General features: G+C 34.0%; 1 protein-coding gene across 1 annotated transcript in view; it reads left to right on the top strand.

Annotated features, from left to right (window-relative positions):
* FER (FER tyrosine kinase) overlaps nucleotides 1–23,850 on the top strand; it is a 130,245-nt gene that overhangs the window by 68,533 nt on the left and 37,862 nt on the right. Inside the window, exons 13-15 of the mRNA XM_015826368.1 lie at nucleotides 4,286–4,342; nucleotides 6,849–6,964; nucleotides 7,395–7,489. Of these exons, the coding sequence (XP_015681854.1) occupies nucleotides 4,286–4,342; nucleotides 6,849–6,964; nucleotides 7,395–7,489 (268 nt within the window). The remainder of the gene's footprint in view (nucleotides 1–4,285; nucleotides 4,343–6,848; nucleotides 6,965–7,394; nucleotides 7,490–23,850) is intronic.

Below are 23,850 nucleotides of genomic sequence, written 5' to 3'. Positions count from 1 at the left end.
TTGAACTGTTACCAGCTTATCAGACATTACGCCGGCAGACATCTTTAAATAAGAAAACTGCAAAGATGAAACAGCCACAGATCCTCACTGATACAAACAGGTTAACAGGATCGTATCCCTTCCTCAATGGATTCAGGGTTACAGCAGATGATTGAGGAGAGGCAGACATCGCCGATGTGTAACAGCAGGGGATTTGGAGCCAACATGGACAGGGACGATGACAGCGATAAGGAACAGCTAGCTGAAACGGCAGCATCGCATATGCAAACACCAGAAAAGCAGCAAGATGACTGCTCACAGCAGAATATACACTCCACACGGGCGGGGCGTGAGGAGAGGAGCAGGGTGCCTAAATTTAAACAGCCGTCAACGAGTGCGACGGAAACAACACAGCAATTAACTACAGGGGGGAGGGAGCTGAATAGACCGGTAACATGGTCATTAGCTAAACGCTTGGCATCACAAAGACTATAAGAACATGATTCTCAATCCTGGCTAGAACTCTGATGATGTTAGCAGACGCTGACGAAAGCTAAGTTTTTAATAAAGTTTTAGTCTCAGTGATCTGTGTTTTAGTTTTTGAATATATATATATATATATATGATGTCATAATTTTGTTCACTTAGACTAATTTAAATTTTTCATCCTATCCCATCCCAATCCATCCCTGAGTGAATCTTTTGTCTTTCTAACAGCTGGTGTCCTCAATTAGCTACATGTTTCCCCATAACAAAAAATTGTTTCTGTCCAGATGGAGGGAAAAATTGTTTGATTAATGATGGTCTATTGTTTGTGTTCTTCAGTTAACTTAGTAAATGTAAATTATACATCATATATTCAAACTTGTGCCCTGTTCTGGAGTTCAAATAATATTTTGTGGAACAATTGAAAAGCAATATTGGCTTATAGAATGAAATAGAAAAACTGAAGAAAAAAAATCAAGAATATGAAAATACTTTGATTATTTCTAGAAATTATGGTGAAAAAAGGATATGTTGCTGTAGGATAGCTTATATATTCTTAAAGAAAAAACTATTTTTCAATATAACTTTTAATAGCTAAGGTCAATATACATATACAGGTATTTTATTCAATATTACTTATGGATAATTGAATTAATTCATAGACTATTTTCTGTTGAAAATAATTTGAAAATAGATAGCAAAATTTGCATATACAAATTTATTTTTATTGAAAAGGTTTATATAGCCACCCATCTTATGAAATTCTACATTAATTGTGCTACACAGTGATTAGAATGTAGTATTGCAGGCTGACTGCTCACTGCGAGGAGTTTGATCCTGACTGACTCAAGCTTGACTCAGTCTTCTATCCTTCTGAGGTCAGTAAAATGAGGACCCAGATTGTTGGGGGCAATATGTTGATTTTGTAAACTGCTTAGAGAGTGCTATTAAGCACTATGAAGCTGTACATAAGTCAATGCTATTGCTAGGTGGCTACCAGTAATAATAAAAACAAACAAATCCAACAAACAAACAAGAAAGACCTGGTACCCAAATCAACAATATCTATCCAACTATATGCCCCCCAGACTATCCCAGTGATAGTTGGGATATCCCAGTAAAAACAACTGTAACATTTTCTTATGCCATTTAAATTGTTATAGTCAGAGTAGAACTTTAGCACCTTGAATATATTACTGAGGACACCCTGATGATTTTTTTGCAAATAAATATTATCTGGGACTGAAAATGTTGACTTTAACGAATGTGGAAACTTATATCATAAAACATTTGCGTAAAAAGGCTTCGGAACAGCAGCAGACATGATGACTAATGTACCAGTATAAATAGGGTATTACAGCTTATTTGATTGTAGTTTATAGTACAATTTTATTTAATTATTGTTCTGAATAATTATACATCAAATATATTTCTCACAAAGAAATCTTAAAAATGTCATCTTCACAGTGCCTTTAAAACAAATATTTTAAACCATTAAACAGTGAATAAAATGTGGAAATGCATGAAATATATCATCTTTTATTCTAGTACTTATTTTCTTCTTACAAGTGTGTTCGTGTTTGTATTCATCATGACTTTGGGTGTGGCTGCATTTGTTGGTCAGACTCTTAAGTGTGGATTGCTTTTAGTATGTTGACAAGGGCTTGTGGCAATTGCAAGTAGGGGCTGGGAGAGTATGTTAGGTTCTATCCTGACCAGAATGCTGAATTGATCCTTCTTGTTGGGATGTACCTCTGGATATGGTCATCAGCTTTGGAATGGGTACCATCAGTATAATGGTGACACCCCTTTCTGTTGTTCCTTATCATTCATCTCCATATCATTTATTTGAATGATTAAATCCAGACAAAGGAACAATACTGTTGGTAATGAGAAAACTGGATTCAAAGTAGATGTGAAGTTTATTTTGGACAAAGTTTTTCTTTCCAACAAGGGGTATGTTCACAGTACGGGATTGTTCCTCTACTCCAGTTGTTATTGGTTTTGCATATGAAGCTACGGCAAGAATATCTTTCTATAACTATGATTAATATGCCAGCTTTGATTCTTCCTGAGCTAGTCTGACTTGGCCATTGTGTATGTTAAGTATGGTGCAAATCCAAGAATTGGTCACAATTGAATGGAAGAAGAAAAAAACAATTGTGGCAATTACTCACCAAGCACAATTTAAGATAGCAGTGTTGAACTTTAACAATCTAAATAGCTTAGGAACTGATTATCTGAGGGATTATCTCTGCTCTTTAATCTGTCCAGTTATTTAGATCTGCAGGAAAGTTCCATTTGGAGATTCCCCTGTTGCCAGAAGCCTGCTTAACCTGTACATGGAAAAGGGTCTTTTCCTATATTCCTATGAAGTACATTTTATAAGCAGCTCCCTTTGCCCTCTATTCTCCTAGTATTTAGGAAAATTGGAAAAATCCATCTCTTTTACCAAGTGCTTAAACTGAGGTTTAAGGTACTGATTTTAATTTTGTTCTGATTTTAATTATATAGCAGTATGTCAGGATTTAAGTTAGATAAATGAATATCACAAATAGGAATTAAATTAATAGGAATTAAAAGAAACCAGCAGAGGACTGGACAATGAATAATGAACATTTGTCTGCTATAATTCCTTTTCAGTGATCAAAGAAATGCTCATTTTTCTTTTTAAAGAATTGGGGTAATAAATATTGCTAATATTGCTTCAAATCTTCCTAAAGTTGTTGCTTTAATTTGATTGCACTGATTTAAAATATCTCTAGGTTTGTCTACCTGTTTTCTTTAATATTACTCCTTTATACTATGAAATGCATAATCAGTGAGAGATGCATGCCTAATAAAGATCTTGTGCTATTCTGCTTAATGCAAATCATCTTATTCTTTTCTGATAGCAAGTGCCTTTGAAATGAGACCAATGTTTTTATCTACCGAATACCTGTTTCTCTGCCATGTATTTTATTAAAACCAGATAGTCTGTCTTACAAATAACATTTTTTGTTAGATGATCAGTATAGTCTTTAAGACTTATACCCATAGAATCTGTCTTCCAACCTACAAACTGTTGACAGTTTTATAGGATGTTTTCTTACGTAGGTTTCAATTATAACGGTGAAGGAACCATATGTTAAATTTAACTTATGAAACCTAAAAAAAGTCATTATAGAGAAGTTCTAGAATATGTTCTCAACTACTATGACGTCCAACGAAGTCACGTTTGATTCTCATGAGCTAAATATAGAAGTACAGACTAGAGCATTCTCTATAAAGTCATTTCTATATATGCTAAAATATAGAAACAATGTTAAGATTACCTCAAAATTCTTTTAGGTAAATATGTTTTTGCTTAATTCTTTCTAGCAGTGGCAATTTTTGTTTGGACTAAAATGTATATACATCTCTAAAATGCTCTTTAAGTAAAATTTGTTAAAAAGGCTCTTTGAAACTTTATGTTCTTATATCAAGAACATAAAGCAGCTGCAAGCATATAGTCAGTTCATCAGTAATATAAATATTTGGGTTTTTGCATGTACTATAATAAACTTTAATGATATTTTCAGTAATCTTTAAAAATGATAGACGTATTCATACATTAAAGATAATATGGATATATTGTTAGGGTATTATATTGAGCCAAAGCTTTGATTAGGAATTTGCCATAATTTTATTAACAGATTTCACATGACTGTCTTTATCTTGAAACTTGTTAGTATGTGGTTGTCTAGTTTCATTGAATCATACTTCTGGAAGAAAGCCAGTCATATGAATAAGAAATGTTAACTTTTTAAAAAAAACTAAATATTAATGTTTATTGCTGCAGGATAAAAAATGGATTCTCAATCATGAAGACGTCATTCTGGGAGAATTACTTGGCAAAGTAAGTAACTATCAAAACTCCTAAATATTAAACCTTTTTACAAAACACAGTAGTTATTAAGCCTTCTCAATGCATGATAGATCACCTGTTTTAGTTTATGTCCAGTGTGTCTCTTTAGTTTGAGATCTTTGCAGAATATCAGCTACAACCACGAGAAGTCAGGAAAGAACAAGCAAGAAGGACTGTGAGGTCTTTGGTGCTCTCTGAACTTAGTTGAGAGAGTACCAGAACCCCACAATTCAACCCTAAGCTATAAATAGTCTCTTTTATTCAGGACTGTGGGGATTCATAACAGATTTCAGCCCAGATCATGGAGGGCAATATGTAGTATAGGAAGATATAAATAAAAAACAGGAATGAAGATTATAGTTTTTTCAGTTTGCAGCTGTTATTTTAAATAACTTAAAAATACTGTCACTTCAGCTTATTTCTTCAAATTCAGATGTAATAGAAGTCTTGGACTACATGTGTGTGGGTGTGTAAATTTTGAATTCATTCCATTCAAAAATACCTATTGAATGAAGAAATGTTGTTTAATCTTTCTTTATATCATCACCACATTGAAACGCTTAAAACGCACTTGAAGAATTTTGGATGTCAGTTCAGAGAATGACTTTTTAAGTGAAAAGGTATTGAATGCACAAAGTACTTAGTAAAATTTAGAAAGACTAGAGTAGGGTCAAGGATGCTAATTCTAAAACTTCTTATAATATGTCACACTCCAGATCAGTGGTTCTCAACCTGTGTGTCGGGACCCCATTTGGGGTCGATCGACCATTTCACGGGGGTCGCCAAGCAAGGCTGTCCGCCATTTTTTTTGTCCATTTTTTTTCCCTTTTCCGGCAGGTGCCTTACCTCCCTTGGGCTGGGCCAGCTGGTGGTCGGCCTGCTCCATCTCTGCCGCTTGCCAGCTATGCCTCGGCCGGCGCAGGGGGCGGAACCACGCATGCACGGCGCTCCCAGGCAGGGAAAGTCCTTGACTTACGACCAGTTGGGTAGTCCTCGACTTACGACCGGTTTAGTCCTCAACTTACGACCAGTTTAGTCCTCAACTTACGACCAGTTTGTCCTCGACGTACGACCGGTTTAGTCCTCGACTTACGACCGGTTGTGGTCACGGCATTAAAAAGGTTGAGAACCACTGCTCCAGATGCTGATAAAATATTCTGTCATGTGCAAGTGCATACATGCCATTATTGTTCCTAATTTATTGCCTTATTAAATATAAAGTTGCACTCATTAAATGTATTAAATATCAGGGAAAGTAAATAATATCAGAATATGATTTATTTACATATTTCTTTTTATTTTTATTTTAAAAGAAAAACATGACATATTTGAATATAGAAACATATTCTGTTATCTTTAAAAAAAATAAGAAACATTGCTTTATGGGATTTACTTCTTTAAGATTTAGCCACATTATGGTCTCTGAAATAGAACCTATATTATAAAGATAGGTTTCATTTCATTTTTTCTAGCTGATTTTGCTGCTTTGTGTAGCAGTTTGCTATTTGTATTCTGAAGAAGAGTCATATGCTCAGGCCTAATATGCTCTTAATAATGTTATATTTGAAGTGATTATTCTCAAACCTCTTGAGCATTGATGCTGACATGAGGAGGAATTGTACCATAGATTTCCTGTATTTATCTTTTATTTTACCCCATTACTATGGAGTTGCATAGTACCAGAACATTCTTTTTTTAAAAAATGTATTTTAATAAATGTTTAAAATAATTTTAAAAGATAGTAACACTGAGATAAAATTTAATATAAATAGAGTCTCTTCTAAATATAAATAGAGTCTCTTCTAAAGAGGACACATGCTTCATATGATCTGATTACATAAGGAAGCACACAGGAATATTGCTAAAAACTGCAGCTGCATTCTTCCAAACAATATTATATGTGTTTATATTATTCTTAACCTTAATTTATTTTTTTAAATCCTCTGGCAACATTTAAAATAATTGTGTGTGTGCATGTATTTTATGCATGCACAAGCCTTTGAGTCAGGATTGACTTCTGGCAACAGCCTGGACAGCCCCAACATTTTTCTTAACAAGATTTCAGGAGTGGTTTGCTTCCTAGGGCTGAGAGAGTGTGATTGGCCCAAGGTCACTTAGCTGGCTTCATGCCTACTTGACTACTCACTGTTCTGACAATTTAATTATCACTTTTGAGAAATACTAACATCATATAAGTGACATGGGAAATACCACAATTTTAAAATATGAGCTCCACCCATTTGAGGCATATGCAAGTTCAACAATTATATTATGATACTATTGATGTCAGTCTGACTCCTCTTGTCCCCTGAAGACATTGCTGCACTGCACTAGTTCATGTGTTAAAAACAATATCTACTTCTCTAAGTCACATGACCTTATATAAGAAAATTAGTATGACTGCATTGAGTTAAGGTGTTCTGATATTTTATGCATTTAGAACGTGATTTTGTTCACTGTTTTCGTCACTGACAACTTCTAATATTTACAACTTCAGGGTAACTTTGGTGAAGTCTATAAAGGAACATTAAAAGATAAAACGCCTGTTGCTGTAAAAACATGTAAAGAAGATCTTCCTCAAGAACTGAAAATAAAGTTTTTATCAGAGGCCAGGTAAGAAGTAAAAAATACCAAAATATATATTTTAAAAAGTCATTTGGTGGCTTTTAGTGGAAAATATTTTCCACTTCAAAATGTATTTCAGTTTAATAGTGTTTATGCTCTTACATTGATAATAATGTAGAAGTCACTTGAATTAAGCCTCTCTGGGACAGGGAGAGGGCAGAGAAACCAGCAATGAGGAAATTATCCTAGATTTGTTTTGTACATAAAGTGAATATCTTTAGATCTTTACAGTTTTTATAAGCAAGATATATCTAAAATGATACACTCAAAAATTCAAGAAAAATCTTTCATGACTTGATTTGTCATTAAATTTCCTGGAAGAATATGTTAGCGAATAAACTTTTTTTATGATAAATTAAAAAACATTTAGAGAATGATATACTACATTGATGTGAGGAAATTTTCCACCTCTTTGCAGAATACTCAAACAATATGATCATCCCAATATCGTAAAACTTATAGGAGTATGTACTCAAAGGCAGCCTATTTATATTGTGATGGAGCTTGTTCCAGGTAATGTTGGTTTATAATATTATTTATAAATAATATATTTATATGCCATTTCTCCTCTTTTTTCTCTTTTTCTCACTCTTGTATTTTGTTGTCTTGGACATGCATTTTATGTTTTTTAAATTACATCACTTTTGAATTTAAACATGGTGATTTATATGGATTAAATAAAAGTGGGTAGAAGAAATTCAAAATCATATTAATATTTAGCTTTTACCAGGAGATGAAAGTAGTCTTAAAACCATAGCTTTTAAATATATATCATCGTAAAGTTTTCTAGAATATGGAAATATGCAAATCTTGACTGATCCATATTATTTGTAAATATTGAATATACAGTATAAGAGAAAAAGTAAAAAATAACTGTAGTATGAGAAATATAAAAAACTGTTGATTAATATGTCAAGTTCATGTAAAAGAAACAAGGCTGAAAGTTAAGAGAAGCTATATTGCAGGATTGTTTTCATATATTTTCCACATCGTGATCTCCATGCATTAATTTTTGTATTTGTAATCTTAATTTGTTGCAAACATTGGTATGCTTTGCAACCAATGTGAATGTTGTGACAGAAAGCAAGATATAATCTTAATGTTCCTTTTACAAACAAAACCAGATTCTTAAAAATTTGGCTTTGGAGAATAAATGGTTGTATTTTTGCTAAACTGCATTTGTATATGTTTATGCACAACATATTTTTGGTAATAATTCATATAGAGAAGAGAATGTGAAGTAACAAGATGAATATTTCATTTAGTCCTTTAAAGTGAGCGTTTAAATGATTTTGTAATTTAGATGCAGCAACCTTTGATGGCTGCTGGTAAGTTTTCCATTGTGGGCTATACATAAAATGGTCCACAGTAAGTAAGTTTTGATTTAGAAATATCAAAAAACTTAATCAGGTAATAATTCACTAAAAGTCATAAAATTAAAATTCAAAAATTCATAATTGTATGATACAATAAAATATCCATAAAGGATCAACATTAATAAAATAGATAGCGAGGTCACCCTTCTAATGCCACTCTTACTAAGATGGTCACAGTAATCCATTTTAAATCTTTGGTTTCACTTTATGAAATGTTTTATAGATGGGTCCCTTCGTTTTTTCTAAGGAGGCACTAAAAGCTCCAAAATAGAAATATCAGGAAAACATGATATGTGAAGTCTTCTTCCCCAGACTCTGAAGTGTTATACCTGGAAGGACTGTTCCTGTTGCACAATCACAAGATATTGAAATTTAACTACTACTTGTGTTTGTGCCCAGAAATAGAGAATGGGAACTGTATGATATGGGAAGTGAGGTCAAGAAACATGAGAAGTTATTAGATATGGACGATAAATTCAACAGAGTAATTTTGCCATGTAAAGCTTCAACTATCATTGCAAATTGTGAAATGGCAACTGTAAGGGGAAGAAAGGGTTAAAAAGTAGAGTTGTATTCATGTCTCTTTGAGAGAATTCAATATTTTATAGACTTAATTCAATATATTTAATAACTTTTAAACTTACAATTTTATTTAATAATGTTTTTAGTCTTGGTTCAATTTATTTTATGTGACCTGACCCAAAATGTTTATGTTATAAATATTTTAGTGTCACATAAGATGACTCTAACATGGATTTTCTTCACTTTTGGATTGCATTGCTTATATAGCTTAATCCTGAAACCAGTGAAAGAGTTTAAGGCACTCATTTGCAACAGTATTAGTAGAATATACCTATTATAGTTTATTATCAAAAGCATTTTTTTCTAACCCAGTCTACAATACTGTTCCTTCCTGAAACGTTCAGGCAACCTGGCCAGTATACATTAAAATTCTCTATCTCAAAAATGTGTACTAGTAGTCAGCCCAGTATATTAAAAGATAATAAATTGTATAAAAATCTTCTGTGATTATATTTGTTATCTTTCGTTGATAGATTTGTAAAATGAGTTTCAAGATAGGGACATAATTATATTTCTGAAAATTAGCCTTCCCCTAAGCACTAGATAGCCAACCATTCTTTTTCCAATCATGGGAAACAATGCATATAGGTAGGATCATTCAGAAGCTCACACTTATAGTTTCTAGAATGAAAAACAAGTCATTACACAGCTAATTTCCTGCAAATACAAGGCAGTATTATTAAAGATAGCATACCATTAAAAAAAGAACAAACAGTAAGAAATTAGTTCTTACAAACGATAGAAACACAAGTAGAAGTGAAATGAAATCAGGAATCAAGATTAAATGTCATACAAAAGAGTAGTAACTGTCAGTGTAAAACAAGCATGCACTGCATCTAGGAAATTTGAATGTAATTTTTATTAAAAAATTTAATTACAGTAGTTTAAACCAATAAACTAAACTTAGAGAAAGAGAAGGTAATGGGAAAAAAGAGAGAGGGAGGGAGGGAGGCAAGGTAGTAAAGGAAGGAAGGAGGAAGGAAGAAGGAAGGCAGGCTTGTTAATTTGTTGCTTTTAAATGCATATTGTTTCCACACAATATAATATAGATTTGATCCCTTGTAAATTCATTGGCTCTTTTTGGTATCAACATATAGCTATGAAAATAATGCCAGTGTACTTCTATGATTTGTAATATTTCAAACTTTATTCCTGTTGGTTTCACCCTTCAAAATACTGCTGATGCTGTATAAGTGGGTATTTTAAAGTGCTATTCCAGATTATTTGCTTAGTTGCAGTGATATTTCATTTCATGCTTAATGTTCTAATCCAAATGAGAACAGGAAAGCATAAGCTCTCATAACATTATCACACTGAATATACATTAATACTTGGAACCAGTCTTCAGTTTGCACATTACACAAATTTACTAAATTGGATTTTAATACATTAAATCCACGAAAACAGGAAAAGCTCCTGTCTGGTTGATTATCCTACTTAGTACTCTTGGAGGAAACAGTGAAATCTTTGTAGGTACAGTTTTTTTGTTTTGTTTCCAATCTCCTGCATTTGGTAAGCCTTCATTCAATATTCTTGCTAAACACTGATGTAGTGATCTGGGCACATAAATTACAGATAGTCCTTGTTTAGGAACCACAGCTGGGACTAGCAGTTCTATCACTAAGCAAAGCAGTCACTCAGTGAAACTGCAACTGCACTTTTCTTTGCTTTACAGACCTGAGATGTAATGCAAGGCTTGGTCATGAAGTTAGTTCTATGTCACTTTTGTAACTGGAAACAGTTGTTAAACAAGGTAGTGGATAAAAGAGAGAGAGAAAGAGGAAGAGACACCATATAAAAGCATATTTCTGCCCACTTTATTATATGAAAATAAGAGTGGGTATGTCAGAAGAAACAATACTGAGCTGGACTCAGTAGAAATGAGATGCTTATGAAATGTATTTGGTTAAAAAAAATAGAAATTGAATCAGTGTATGTGAATTGAAATGAAGGCAGAGTAAATGGGTCAAGAAGAAGTGAAAATCATAAATAGTGATTCGATGGAGTGAAGAGATCCTCAGAAAGAAAAAAGTCAACATTTTTAAAAACAAAAGAGAGTGTAAGATAGTCCTTTCTTACAATCACAATTGGGACAGGAATTTCCATCACTAAATGATGTGGTCCTAAAGTGAGGTATCACTTTTCCCCATTGGCTGACATTCTTACAGTTTTTCTGCCACACTGCACAATTATTATTGCTGAGCAGCATGGCACAAATATGCATGGTAACCAAGGGAAAGGCGCGAAGTGGTTATGTTCACTGGGGAAGTGAGGAAGGTTGGCTCATCTTCTCCTAGTGATGTTTTTCCTGAGCCAACCTCCTTCGCTTCCCCCTCGGGCAAAAATGCTTCCTGAATCATGAAAACGGCAAGTATGAGTTGGAAAGGATCAAGATGTGCTATTTTGAGAATTGCAGCCACTTCCAAAATGGCATCGGCTCCCCAGACAGCATCATATGGCCTCTGTATAGGAAGGTCATGTGGCAGATCAGTTGCTTCTCCTTCCCAAAGGCAATCTTTGGAAAAGGTAAATGGACTGAGGCATGATAGGAGAAAGGAGGATGTGAACTCAATGGGACAGCAAGCACGTCTAAGGCCTCTGGGAACCCAACCGATTAGGAGGTAGACACAAGGGAGACCCAGTAATGTGGGAAGCAGAGCATGGGGTTCCTCAGAGGGCATGGGACTCCCAGTGTAGGCCACATTTGAGCTAGGGAGGTGCTGCAGTATGGGTCTGGGCCTGCTCTGGGTCTCCCAGTGCCTCCCTACCCCTGAGGTAACCCATGTACCACTTAGTAACTGCAATGTGGAGAGAGAGATTTTGGTTGTTAAGCAAGACAACCATGTGGGCAGCCTCACTTAACTACCTCTATGACTTACCTATCATAATAGCAGACTACATTAAGGTCATAAGTCAAGGACTAGCTTGTGTAATATAAGTATTATCATAAAGCCATTTATAACATAATGCCAAATGTTATAAAACATTTCCTGTGCTGATGTTTGTCTGTGCTATACAGTTCCATACGGAATATTTTCAAGGAAGATATCCCAACTTTTCCACTGAAGGTAGCATATTAGAAGCTCTGTCATTGTTGAAGGCATTGAAGAATCTGACAAGAAAATATCTCTGAAACGATTACCCAAAAGGACACAGGTTGTTTAGTAATACATATATGTATCTTTCTCCCCAAGCCATTTCATAGGCCACTGACAGCCCATTTAAAGTGATCTCAGATAATACACATACTGAATTCCTCCCACCCTCTATCTATTGAAAGTCCTTTCAGAATTGTTCATAAATTTCAGATGATGTTGGTTTGTTCCTAATTGAGAGGAATTTTGCTGTAAAGAGTTCCAAGTTGCATACAAATAGAAAACTTACTGAGCATGTACAAAGTATATAAATACCAGAGACAATAAAGAATTAACTAACATTTAGCACAATAGTTACTTTTTTAATAATAGTTAAATAATCATCCTCCAGAGCACAGACCAAACTTGTAATAAATGTTATGTCTTTGCCAGTTTATAACCAGAAAATCCTGTTCTATGTTAAATCTGAGGCAAAGGAGAGGTGATTAAATCCCACTGTTTTCCAGTTACTGAATCTGCCATTTCTACCTAATTTTAAAGGAAGAAACATTTTTTCAAAGTAGCAGAAATTGACAGAGTTTTGGGTAACATCCTTGCCTATATGCTATCCAGCCATGCTTTAATCAGATCCTGCCTGAGATAGGAATGTGTATACCCTGTCAGATAAATAGCTGTCTATCTTGTGAACATCAAGTAGCATCATCCTACATCCAAAACAAGATCACATCTCATCTCTCTTGCAGACACACACATTACCTTTATTATATCTATTTATTTCTTTGCTGTTTGAAACTGGAACTGTATCCCTGTACTCGGTACTGTAGTATCAAATATACTGAATCCAAGAATGCATTTGATGAAATGAATCATAACCTGAGAACAATCATTTCCATTTTTAGCCTCAACCCAGCTCTGATTCCTGGTAAAGGTTGCACTCGTAGAAAGAGAAGTTTCCCATTAAATAAAGACCTGATGCAGTGATCTTTTGTCTACCTGTGCATGTAAGACTAGGGTAGGGGAGAAAAAAAATCCTTTTAGAAACAATAATGTACAAAGTATTTAAGGGTGATATGCAATTAATAAAATATATCTTTATCTGGAATAATGGTGGCTTGGAACAACTCTCTTTTGAGCCCTTTCTTAATAATTTTTGGCTCTCAGTACTGTCAAGCTGAGAAGGATTTTCCTCCTATCTTTCCTGCCTTCTGCCTGCAACAGATTGTTGCCAGACCTGCTGCTTCAGAAAATGTTATTATGTTAATAGGAATGGCTTTGAGATTTTCCCTACAAGAACTGGGAGGCGAGGGGAGGAGACAGAAAGCTACTTTCTTCCAAGGTCCTATAATAATGTTGTAAAATTGCATTTTATTGGTGTTCTTTCTTGTTCTATGCTTTGTATATGAAAAAAAAAGTAGCAGGATGTATATATAGATGATATGGGGAGAAGAAAAATCCCAGCAGACCTTATTCTTTGTGCCTTCTGACTCAGCTACCTGTGGTGGGAAATGATTAGTGCCAATCCAGTCCTTCCAGATACTGAAGCTAATGATCTAATACAGGGGTAGTCAACCTTGGCTCTTTTATGACTCGTGGACTTCAACTCCCAGAATTCCTGAGCCAGCACAGCTGGCTCAGGAATTCTGGGAGTTGAAGTCCACGAGTCATAAAAGAGCCAAGGTTGACTACCCCTGATCTAATATCTCTCTTTCTCTCACACACATGGACAACTGAATTCAGGCTCTCTTCTGGGAAGCAGTAGTTTTGTTTACTATCTTTCTTCTTAGTTTGCTATCTTAATTATTTTCAAGATCATGTTTTTCAAAAGAGTACAACAGGCCAGCTCCTGAATGCTGTGTACATGAGCATATTTAATATCTGACTTAAATGGAAATGCCACATGTTTCTTCCCTTCAGACATAAAATTCAGTTTTTCAGGAATGCATTAAGAGCAAATACCACATTCCAGGAGGATTCAGTTCCTAATTCTTGTCATGAATCTGCTTTGCAAAATGAAGTCAAAAAGGTGTTCCGTTGCCTGAGGTTTTCAGTGCATACAAGCCTGCTCTGATATACTTTACAGAGGCAATAAAATATAAGTGTTACTACTGTGACAGAAAAACAGTGGTGGCTGTTACCTGCATTGACATCCCCCCCCCCAAATAAATTGTCAAAATATTCAGTACTGAAAAATTCACTTAAAATTTTCTTTGCTGAAACATTAAGCTGTCCCTTTGTCTATAAAGACATAGAATAGATTGTGATCTGACAGTACTCTTGACAAATTGGCAACAAAATGATCTTGTTTTGCTTAAATTAGGATGCTAAAAAAGAAAGTGTGGTGTATTTTTTTTTAAAAAAAGGTTAAAATCCAATCCTGTTGAGATACTGAAAACAAATTCTTAGGTTCAGAATATGTTCAAAGACATTATGGATTTTTAAAATGCTAAACATCATAGAAGCCAACTTGACTAAACTCTTCTTCCTACTTTCTCAAGATCATTATTACCAAATTCCCTGTGAGAAATATCCCTGAAGAGAAAGGAGGGAGCAAAAAGGCAGGCAGTAGCTACTATGAAAACTTCACCAATTGGATCCTTTGCTCAGCAAGGTCATTGCTGTTACCATTTTCCTTGTGGGAAGATCCTAAGAAATGTCTTTGCATTTGAATAATATTTATTATGTTTTTATTTTAAATTGTTTATATTGATTATAAGCTGCTTTGGGATAATTTCTATCCTAAAAATAGATTTTAAGTGCTTGTAATTAAATAAATAATACATTATACTAATTCATATGTTTTGACACCTGACTCTAGTTAGATCTCAGGCTGCAGTCATTAAAAGAGGAAAAAAAGACCCAATTAGCCTGAAATCTGCCGAGTATTAAGAAAAATAATGCATAGACTTAAAACACATGCAACAGAATGATCACCCATAGTGACAAAAAGCACATACATAAAAGAAATTTTCTCTTTTCCTTTCAATAACTAAAGTATTTTAGCACTGAGACTAGAAAACATAAGTAGTTCATATTTCTGTCTAAAAACAAATGTGTGACCTTGCTAAAAGAAATTTTCTTTATCCTCTTTATCCGAGGAGGAGCAACAGGAAGAGAAGGAAGACCGGTCAGACCATACATGAGAAGAAGACTCTTGAGCGTTTTTAACAGTTCTTGTATTTCAACTAGAGAGTTACCTGTTAACAGCTAGATCCCATTTATCACTGCACCATTTGTCAATTGGTTAAAAAGGCACATTTAACTCAAAAGTATGGTTGAGGGAAACTGAGGAGGGCTTGGCAGGTCCAGAGCAAGTTGTGTGAGTCATGGATGGCCAGAGAGGGCTTGGAGGCCCAGCACAGGCTGTGTATCAGTCAAAGAAGGACATGGGAAGGCTGGCAGAATGCATATAGGCAGTGGGGTATTGTGGGCGAAAACAACTTGCTGACTTCCCCATTGACTTTGTAGAAAGCAATCAGGGAAGGTCAGAAATGGTGATCACATGACTGTAACTATATTACTATTTCTGACCTTCAGTTCAAAAATATTCACATATGACAGAAGATTTTTTATTATTTTCCGATATAATATTTGGTAGGGGAAGTTTTTTAAATTAGCTACAAAAAGCTTGCAAACAATGTAGCTGTTTTAATAATAACTCATTGGAAAATACCTCTTTCAAATGATTTTTACAACCCCAATATATAATCATATACTGTTTTTATCATTTTTTTCTTCTTATGCAATTATTGTTTGACAAAAGATTCCATATTTAAAGCAAAATTCTGTTTTTGTACAGAAAATCATGTGGGGTGGATTAGTTTGTATATACTATATTGCTGAAGACTTCCCTGTAGATTTTCTAGTTTTCTAGTCACCAATTTTAGTTGATAACATTTAACTGATGAACTTGACATCAAATCCACAGTAGGAACCCATTAGTTACAGCAGCCAGAGAATTGATGAAATTGGATAACAATTGGCAGCTGAACAGAATCTTAAATTTTACATGTAATTCAGTAGAAAAGTGATCAACAGAGAAAATAAAGAGGATTTATTTTTCGCGTATACAAGCCAAGGAAATCTCTTCAACTTTTTCTTTGAGTGCTTCCATGAGTCTTACCTGCCAAAACAAGTCTATATAGAGTTGTGCATTTCTGTTTAATACTAAATTAAATAGGTGAATCTAATATTTCTGCATTTTAGGACTAGCATATTAATTTCTTGTAATTTTTATTAGCAACAGCAATAGCATTTAGACTTATATACCACATGTGCTTTACAGCACTTCTGGGTGGTTTGTAATGCAAGCATTATTTGTATATTGCCCCCAATAGTCTGGGTCCTCATTTTACCAACCTTGGAAGGATGGAGGGCTAAGTCAACCAATGGATCGAACTCCATGTTGCTGAAAGAGTTTGCCTGCAATACTGCACTTTAACCATTGGATCACCAGAGTTCCTTATTGATCTCTTTACTCATCCTGCTGCCCAGCATTCTATTTTATAGAATTTTTGTTTTTTAGAGGGAAACAACATATAACATTGCCACATTTAAGTTGGAAACTGCATTTAACATTGTTTCTTTAGTTAAAAAATTTTTTGAAGAAGCAAGTACATTTTCCCAATCAAAATAATAGTTTGGTCTAGAAAAAGCAATTCCATTGTGTTAAGTGCTTTCTTGGTGTATGGTAAAATTAGGGTAAATATATGTAGTGCTGAAGATATGATTTAATTATGTTTCATTTCTAAGAGCACATAAGGATGTTTTATATATCATGGCCAAATGCTTGTGCTGAAACATGTAGGAATTTGATGATCATTCAAATATCTTTCCATTAAAATAAATTAATTATATTTACTTAAATATATGCTTTGTGACATAGGACACCATACCTCTTTGGGAGTCTGTCATAAAAGCAGTGGAATGTTTTGCTCTAGTAAGCTGATAGCTTAAGTTTCCCTAGGAAGATTTATCTACAGGAGAGAAAAACAAGCACAGTTAAGCTAGGAAAGGAAAAATACAGGAGGAACTCTGAAGAAAGGAAGAAGTGTTTGGATGATGGTCATATGGAGCTTGACAGTCTTGACTACTGAATATTTATGGTCTGGTTGATGTCACGTTGACCTATGAGCCTGAGGGGAACTGGACATTATTGTACCAATATATAATATTGTTTGTTTGAGGAGCTGAAGATACCCAAAGTGCTCTAGGACATCTTTGATTCCCAGAGTTAGTTGCAGGATTGAACATGATCTGAGATGAAGTGGGAGAAGGGATTTCTACCCTTTGTAGATGGCTATCCAGAAGTTGAAGATAAAGGAAAGATAAGTTCTGCTAGCCAAAGTATAAAACTCAGCCAGAAAGAGTGAGAATCCAGCTGGTATCTTTGGCTCTTTACTTAAGTAAAGGCCAGTTAGAAGATGCTAGTCCAACATTATGGTTTTCACACCCATACAATATTAGAAAATTTATACTGTAATATTTGATAAGGGGATGAAAGGAAGTGCAGCTCAATACCTTTTGAAATTCTAGCAGCTACAGACAGATATGATTTGATTTTTGCTTTGCCCACCATATGTAATGTTTATAGTGTTAACACATATAGTGTTAATTCAAAGTCTCTTGTGCTATAAAATATCTCTGATTTTCGTTCATTCCCTTCCCCTCTGTATGTTTCTACATATGCAAATAACATGGATAAACTTTTTCAGACTTCAAACTTCAACCCCCGGTAAGGTATGTTCATGGATCTGCAATGGGATAGAAAGCCTTGTTCCACAAATAGAATTACTGTAATACAGATTAGGCATAGGTCATTACATTCAGATTCTGATAGAGGTTGTTTGTTTCTTCTATCAAGTTACTTTCATTTCAAAATATATATTTTGTTGTTCCACATAGTCTATTTCAGATTCATACTGTTTGCTGTTATACTGTAGATGGTGGTGTTTTCATAACATATATTCTCAATAAATGTAACATGATGATAATATTAAAACTTTTTTTCCAGAGGGCAGTAAAAAAAAAATTCACAGCTAGTGATATGGAATGAAAATGCTCTAGTGAAATCCTCTTAGCTTAACTTTGAAGTATTAATGTGCCCTATTCCTTATGAAGATGGATTGCGAGAATTTTTGCTACGGTTGATATAAATGTCTGAGTTTATCAGTAGAATAATCCCATTGTATTAAAGGATAGGCAATTAGGTGTTAATTCATGTCACAGTGATGAGCATAATCAAGGTCTAATAGCAGTTGATATCATATGATGGAATAGAGCAAATAATATTTTACATGTTGCAACATAAATCTTCATAAAATATCTTTTAAAAGGCTGATGCATCAATTCAACATTATAGAAGGGACAATGATAAACATCTTCAAACACTCTTCTCTTTAGGCTCCCTTTTCAGCAAGCTATAAAGAATGAATGATGGCTAAATATCCTATAAATCCTATTTTTCTAGGTTATTTATGCCATAAACAAAGATAGTCTGATGTGAAATATGATAAAAGAAAACATGATTAAAGAGAATGAAATATTCATATTCCACTGATTTCTTATATGCTGCTTGGAATATAGTTCTTTCTCTCCCAGACTTTGTTCTATTTATTGTTTTGTTTTTTAATAAAGCCATTCAAGAGTCGGGCTGATTTTTAGTTATGTGTAGTTTTCATTCTTTACAGATTCTCTACTTTCTCCTGAATTTGAGAATCTGCAGCTGGTCTCCCTATGGACAGTTAGAAAGCTGATATGCTGACCAACTTACCTAATGTTACCATGCCTGGATCCAGCAGTTTTGGCTAGTTGAACTTAACACAACATATTAATAACTCAATTCATCTTTTTTTTAATTTGTAGTAAGAGGAATTGGAGCACAAAGGTTGGTTAGACCTGAGAGTGCGGGTTGAGTACCAGTGGTCTACCATGTTGCTGTTGAGGGGTGTGTGAAATGGTTCAACACCGAAATAGTTATTTTGAATTTTTCAAGCTGAAGACAAAACATTTGTATTCTGGGAGCAAATTGGCTACTTCGGGTAGAATTGTTTAGCATGTTCTCTCTTTTCCAAGTAAATGGGTTATTGTTTTGTGGGTTGTGTTTGGGTTGTCTTGATTCATTTTTTTTTTCAAAAATAAAAAAAAGCCATCATAGTAGCAAGCGCTGCTCATGTTCTTGCTGTTCTTGGGTTAGGCTGGGTGGGATGATGTAGGAGTGGCTTGCTAAATTGTAGCTCATCCTTTCTTTATATTGTGTGCCTTTCCTAATTAAGATTGAAAAAGAGACCCTAGTGAGTCTGTGAAAACAAGTTGAAAGGAACTTCCCAGGAAATCAGTGCAACACGGCCCTGTGATTTCAACATGTTTAGGCATTATGAAATAAATCCTTTATACTAAAGACTCACATCATGGAATCTTTTGATTAGTATGATCTTCCAAAGCTGATTTATTCCACATTTTAAGATTGTTTTTAAAATCTTATCTTAAAAATAACGTGAGCAATGGAGGTTTTAATGGTATATAAGTCAATGGGAAATCTTATTTTAACACTTTTGGTATTTGCTAACTTGATATACAAATGAATGGTCTATAAACATTCAGTTAACACTAAAAATATCTACAAGTGTTTGTAAGTCAAGCATTTCTTCTGCAGAAAAACTATGCTAATTATTATGATTTCTGTGATTATTTTTGATTCTCATCCTCAATCTTAAGTTTTTCTTTGGGCTTGGCACTGCTTTAATCAAAGCACTTAACTTCAAATCATTATATTTAGTTCTTTCAGTCATTTGGTACTATATAGAAGTGTTCTCTTTCTTTGTTCTGTAGATTTTGAGTTCTATTTTTACTCTTTATAGTTCAAGATTGTTCTGTCTTAAAAATGATATTATTTAAAAGTGATCTATTTCTATTGACTAGCCACTAATTATTGGGAACTAAACAAATAATGGTTTCCTTTAAAAATATTACATAATTGACTATATCATTTGTATGTTTTTAATTTATTTTCTATTTGCTCAAAATGCTAGGACTTTGTTGAACAAATAGAAAGATAACATCTGGTAAACTTACCTGCTTACATCCAGAACGCACCATCAAATTCATTGTCTATAGCCAGGCTCTGTGTTGCAATCTAATTTGTTCTGAGTTACTAAACAGAGTTGCTTAACTGCCTGAAATCAAATCAGGCATTCAAGAAACTGAACTACCCATTCAGTAGTCAGTACACAAATCCATAGAGCAAGGTCAATGAGATAGAGAGAATATGAATGGACAATCATTTTAAAGTTCAAACATCAAAATATAATAAATTCAGGGAAATTTACAGATAGTATGTTTAATTGTGCATAATTGAACTATACTTCTAAAACAATTCAAAATCATAAACTAGTATAACCTTTGAAGAGAAGATCTTGGATTACTTTAGACCCTCTGTGGGGCTGACCTTGAAGAACAATCACAAGCTGTCCCAGAATGCAATGCCATGGACAGTTTTTGCATTTCTTGCTACATTCATATAACACTGCTGCTTTGTGAGGTGCAATGAAAGATGCTGGTTGCCACTATAAAGCCCTATATTTTTGTATGTATGTATTTATGTATGTATGTATGTATGTATGTATGTATGTATGTATGTATGTATGTATGTATGTATGTATATTAAATGTATATGGCCATCCAACTCACAGGTGACTCTGGGTAGCTTACAACATTAAAAATCCACAATCTAGAAACCAGAAAAAACTACCTACACATATGACAGCAGCAACTCAATTAAACCAACCGCTAGATCAGTCCATCTCCATTTGGGATTTCCAGGCCTGCTGACGAAACCACATTTTTAGTGTCTTTCAGAAAATCAACAAGATGGGGGCCATAGGGCCAGGCTACTTGTAGGATTGCTTCTCTCCCATTGTTTCTACTTATCCCACCAGATCTAGTAGAGAAGACATGTTTCAAGTTTCTTCTATAAATAATGTCATCTTGTTGGATCCAGGAGTCATGCCTTCTTTGTGGCAGTGCCTGCTTATGGAATAGCATCACCCCCAGAAATCTGGATGGTTTCAAACTTGTTAGCCTTTTATAAGGCTCTGAAGACCTGGCTCTTTCCCCAGGTCGTTAGGCAAGCTCTGCTGTTAATGTAACTTTATGAGTAAAATATATTATTTATCGCAAGCATCATGGAATGTTGCTTGTAAATAGTTGGCTTTATTCTTTGTATGTCAGTCATTGTTGTGAGATGTGCAGCCATATAAATTAATTAAATCATTTTAAAAAATACTTTACCATTTTCCTGTATGGCATAATTTCAGAAATTTGAAAGGTGTTATAGTTACTAGTCTCCAGATTATCCTTGTTGCTCATTTCCAAACCTATTTCAGTTTCTACAATACTCTTTCAAGTGCTCAGAACCAAAAATAGCAAAATAGAACATGATAATTACTTTGTAAGATTTAGAAATAATTCTTCTGGTAGCCTAAAATTTGCATTTGCTTTTCTTAATAGTTTTATCACACATCTGGCTTACATTCAGTTTCTAACCAATTTAATCATTTTTTCACAAGTACCATTCCCAAACAAGATATTCTCCATTATTTAAAACATATGTCTTAGATTTTTGTGTCCTTAAGTGAAATTTTGAGAGTGTGAGAACTGGTATTGGAATGAAACCAAGCAATTCCTTCTGCTTGTACAAGTGCATTTGTCCTGTTGACTTATTTGGAAAGTATGGCTTCCTATGTCAAGACTCTATCTTATTTGTTTATTTATCTAGTGAAACTTTTCTTTTGACTGTATAGGAGAATATATATATTTTTCTCCTATACAGTCAAAAAAAAGTTTCACTAGATAAATTATCTAGTGAATTATCTGATTATCTCTATCCATATTTCTCATTTTACCAAGAATCTCCACAATGGAAGGTGGCAATGGGAGTTGTAGAGGGAAGGGAATATCATAGAAACCACATTATTTCTAGAATGACCTAATTGCTCAGAACATGAGGAAGGTGTAGCATTATTTAATAGAAAAAAGATCTTTCAAAATGTTCTGCCAAATAGGTTGCACATTTTAAATAGAACTTGGTTTTAGGATGATTTGGGGAAGTTTTCAACAAGATTGATGCAAAAGCTTGAGAAGAATGCCTCAGTTTATTATCATCAAAGAACAAATAACAGATGATTAGAAAGTAGTGGCTGTAGGATCCCTTATGCCTAATTTCATCAGGTTTTATTTTTGCTGATTTAGTTTGCTGTTTAAACTATTGTAAATCACCTTGAGTAATATGAATGTATTAGTAAGGTGTTAAATCTATGTATAAATAAATTCATCTAATCCCATGTATAACTTATATTTAGGGGCTTGACTATAACCATGTTTATGGCTATTGGAGTATAAAATATTTTATGTAAATGCAGTCTACAACTGTAACACTTATTTTCACATCCATTTTCTAAAGAAGCACATAATTACACACTTGAGACTATGTAAAAGCACTTTGGTTTTTTTTTTTATTATTATTATTTAAGTGACTAATGATGGGCTGAATTTTATTTACTACTCTCCAGTGTTTTCAATCTGGTTCATAAATGTGATAGCACTTTTACTGAAGTCATAAATTAGAACCATATAATCTGTGGTAGACAATATAGGTGAGAAAACAATGAAAGGGTTTAATAGGGCAGTTTGTTTTCTTGAAAGCTTTAACTAAACAGCGTGTAATTAAGTCATCATATCTTGAGTCTTTCTATGTATGGAAGCCTGGTTCTTTGGAATACTTGGTAAAATTTTCAGGATTTGATAATTAAGCTAATCCCTCTCACACTCATGTCAGTTTTATACGAAGGCAGTTGTTAATGATTTCATATAATAAATAAGCACATCTCTGCAGTTTGCAATATTTTGTGTTAAAAAGCAAATCTTTGTATAAAGAAAATAATGCCTATGCTGATTTTCTGATTCCTACTAATATATGTATATTTATTTGAATATGCCTTAGAAAAAGGTGGGTTTTTTTAAAGCAGGGGAGGCACCCCTTTTTCCCTTTTGGGAATGCATTTCTAATTTAATTTTGAACCCTATGAGTGCTGCAGAGAACATGAAGATATGGTATCTAAAATTAGAATTCTTCCCTTTTGGCAGTTTAAGTAAAATAAGACCCTTAAGCCTCATTGAAGACTATTTTGCTTCTTAGTTGTAAAATAAGATAGCATAGAAATCTTAGCAGCTCTGCAGATGCTGGAAGGCATATATAAGCTACAGTTTACTTACCCCTGCTGTGATCTATCCCGGGGCTAAACTGTGTAAGATCTTGAATTCCAGGCATATATTAATAAATGGATTCTATAAAATAAAACCCCATTGTATTTGATAATTCTCATATCAGTTTTTTCCCTCTGATCTTAATGAGCTTTCAGGGGATGCAGTAGGATAAAAATGAAAATAAATTCCCAAACTATAATTTAAATTGTTATTTTAGACATACAAATTTAGACCTTCCGGGAGAATGTGTTCTGTACAGAGCCACAATAGAGTGTCGCAAACTGATATCTGAAATATTTTATTCAAATTCATCTGCACAAGTGAAAATAGCTGTGTGAGGTTTGCATCTTGATCAAATAGGAAGCTTCGTAGTTCTGTGGTTAGAACACGAGCTTTGCAGGGGAAAAAAACTTGCTCCAGATAGTATGATTTTTCCAGATATGATATGAGAAATATTCTTCCTGTACCTCAGTACATTTCCTCTTACAACTTAGAGCATGCCTTCCTGTAAGCCTTTAATTTCATGAGTACACAAGTTCCCATTCTGTTACTTTTTATGGAT

This window comes from Protobothrops mucrosquamatus, unplaced genomic scaffold (genome assembly GCF_001527695.2).
Source record: "Protobothrops mucrosquamatus isolate PMUCROS unplaced genomic scaffold, P.Mucros_1.0 scaffold3080, whole genome shotgun sequence".
NCBI lineage: Eukaryota > Metazoa > Chordata > Lepidosauria > Squamata > Viperidae > Protobothrops > Protobothrops mucrosquamatus.
This window is presented reverse-complemented; position numbering and strand designations above follow the sequence as displayed.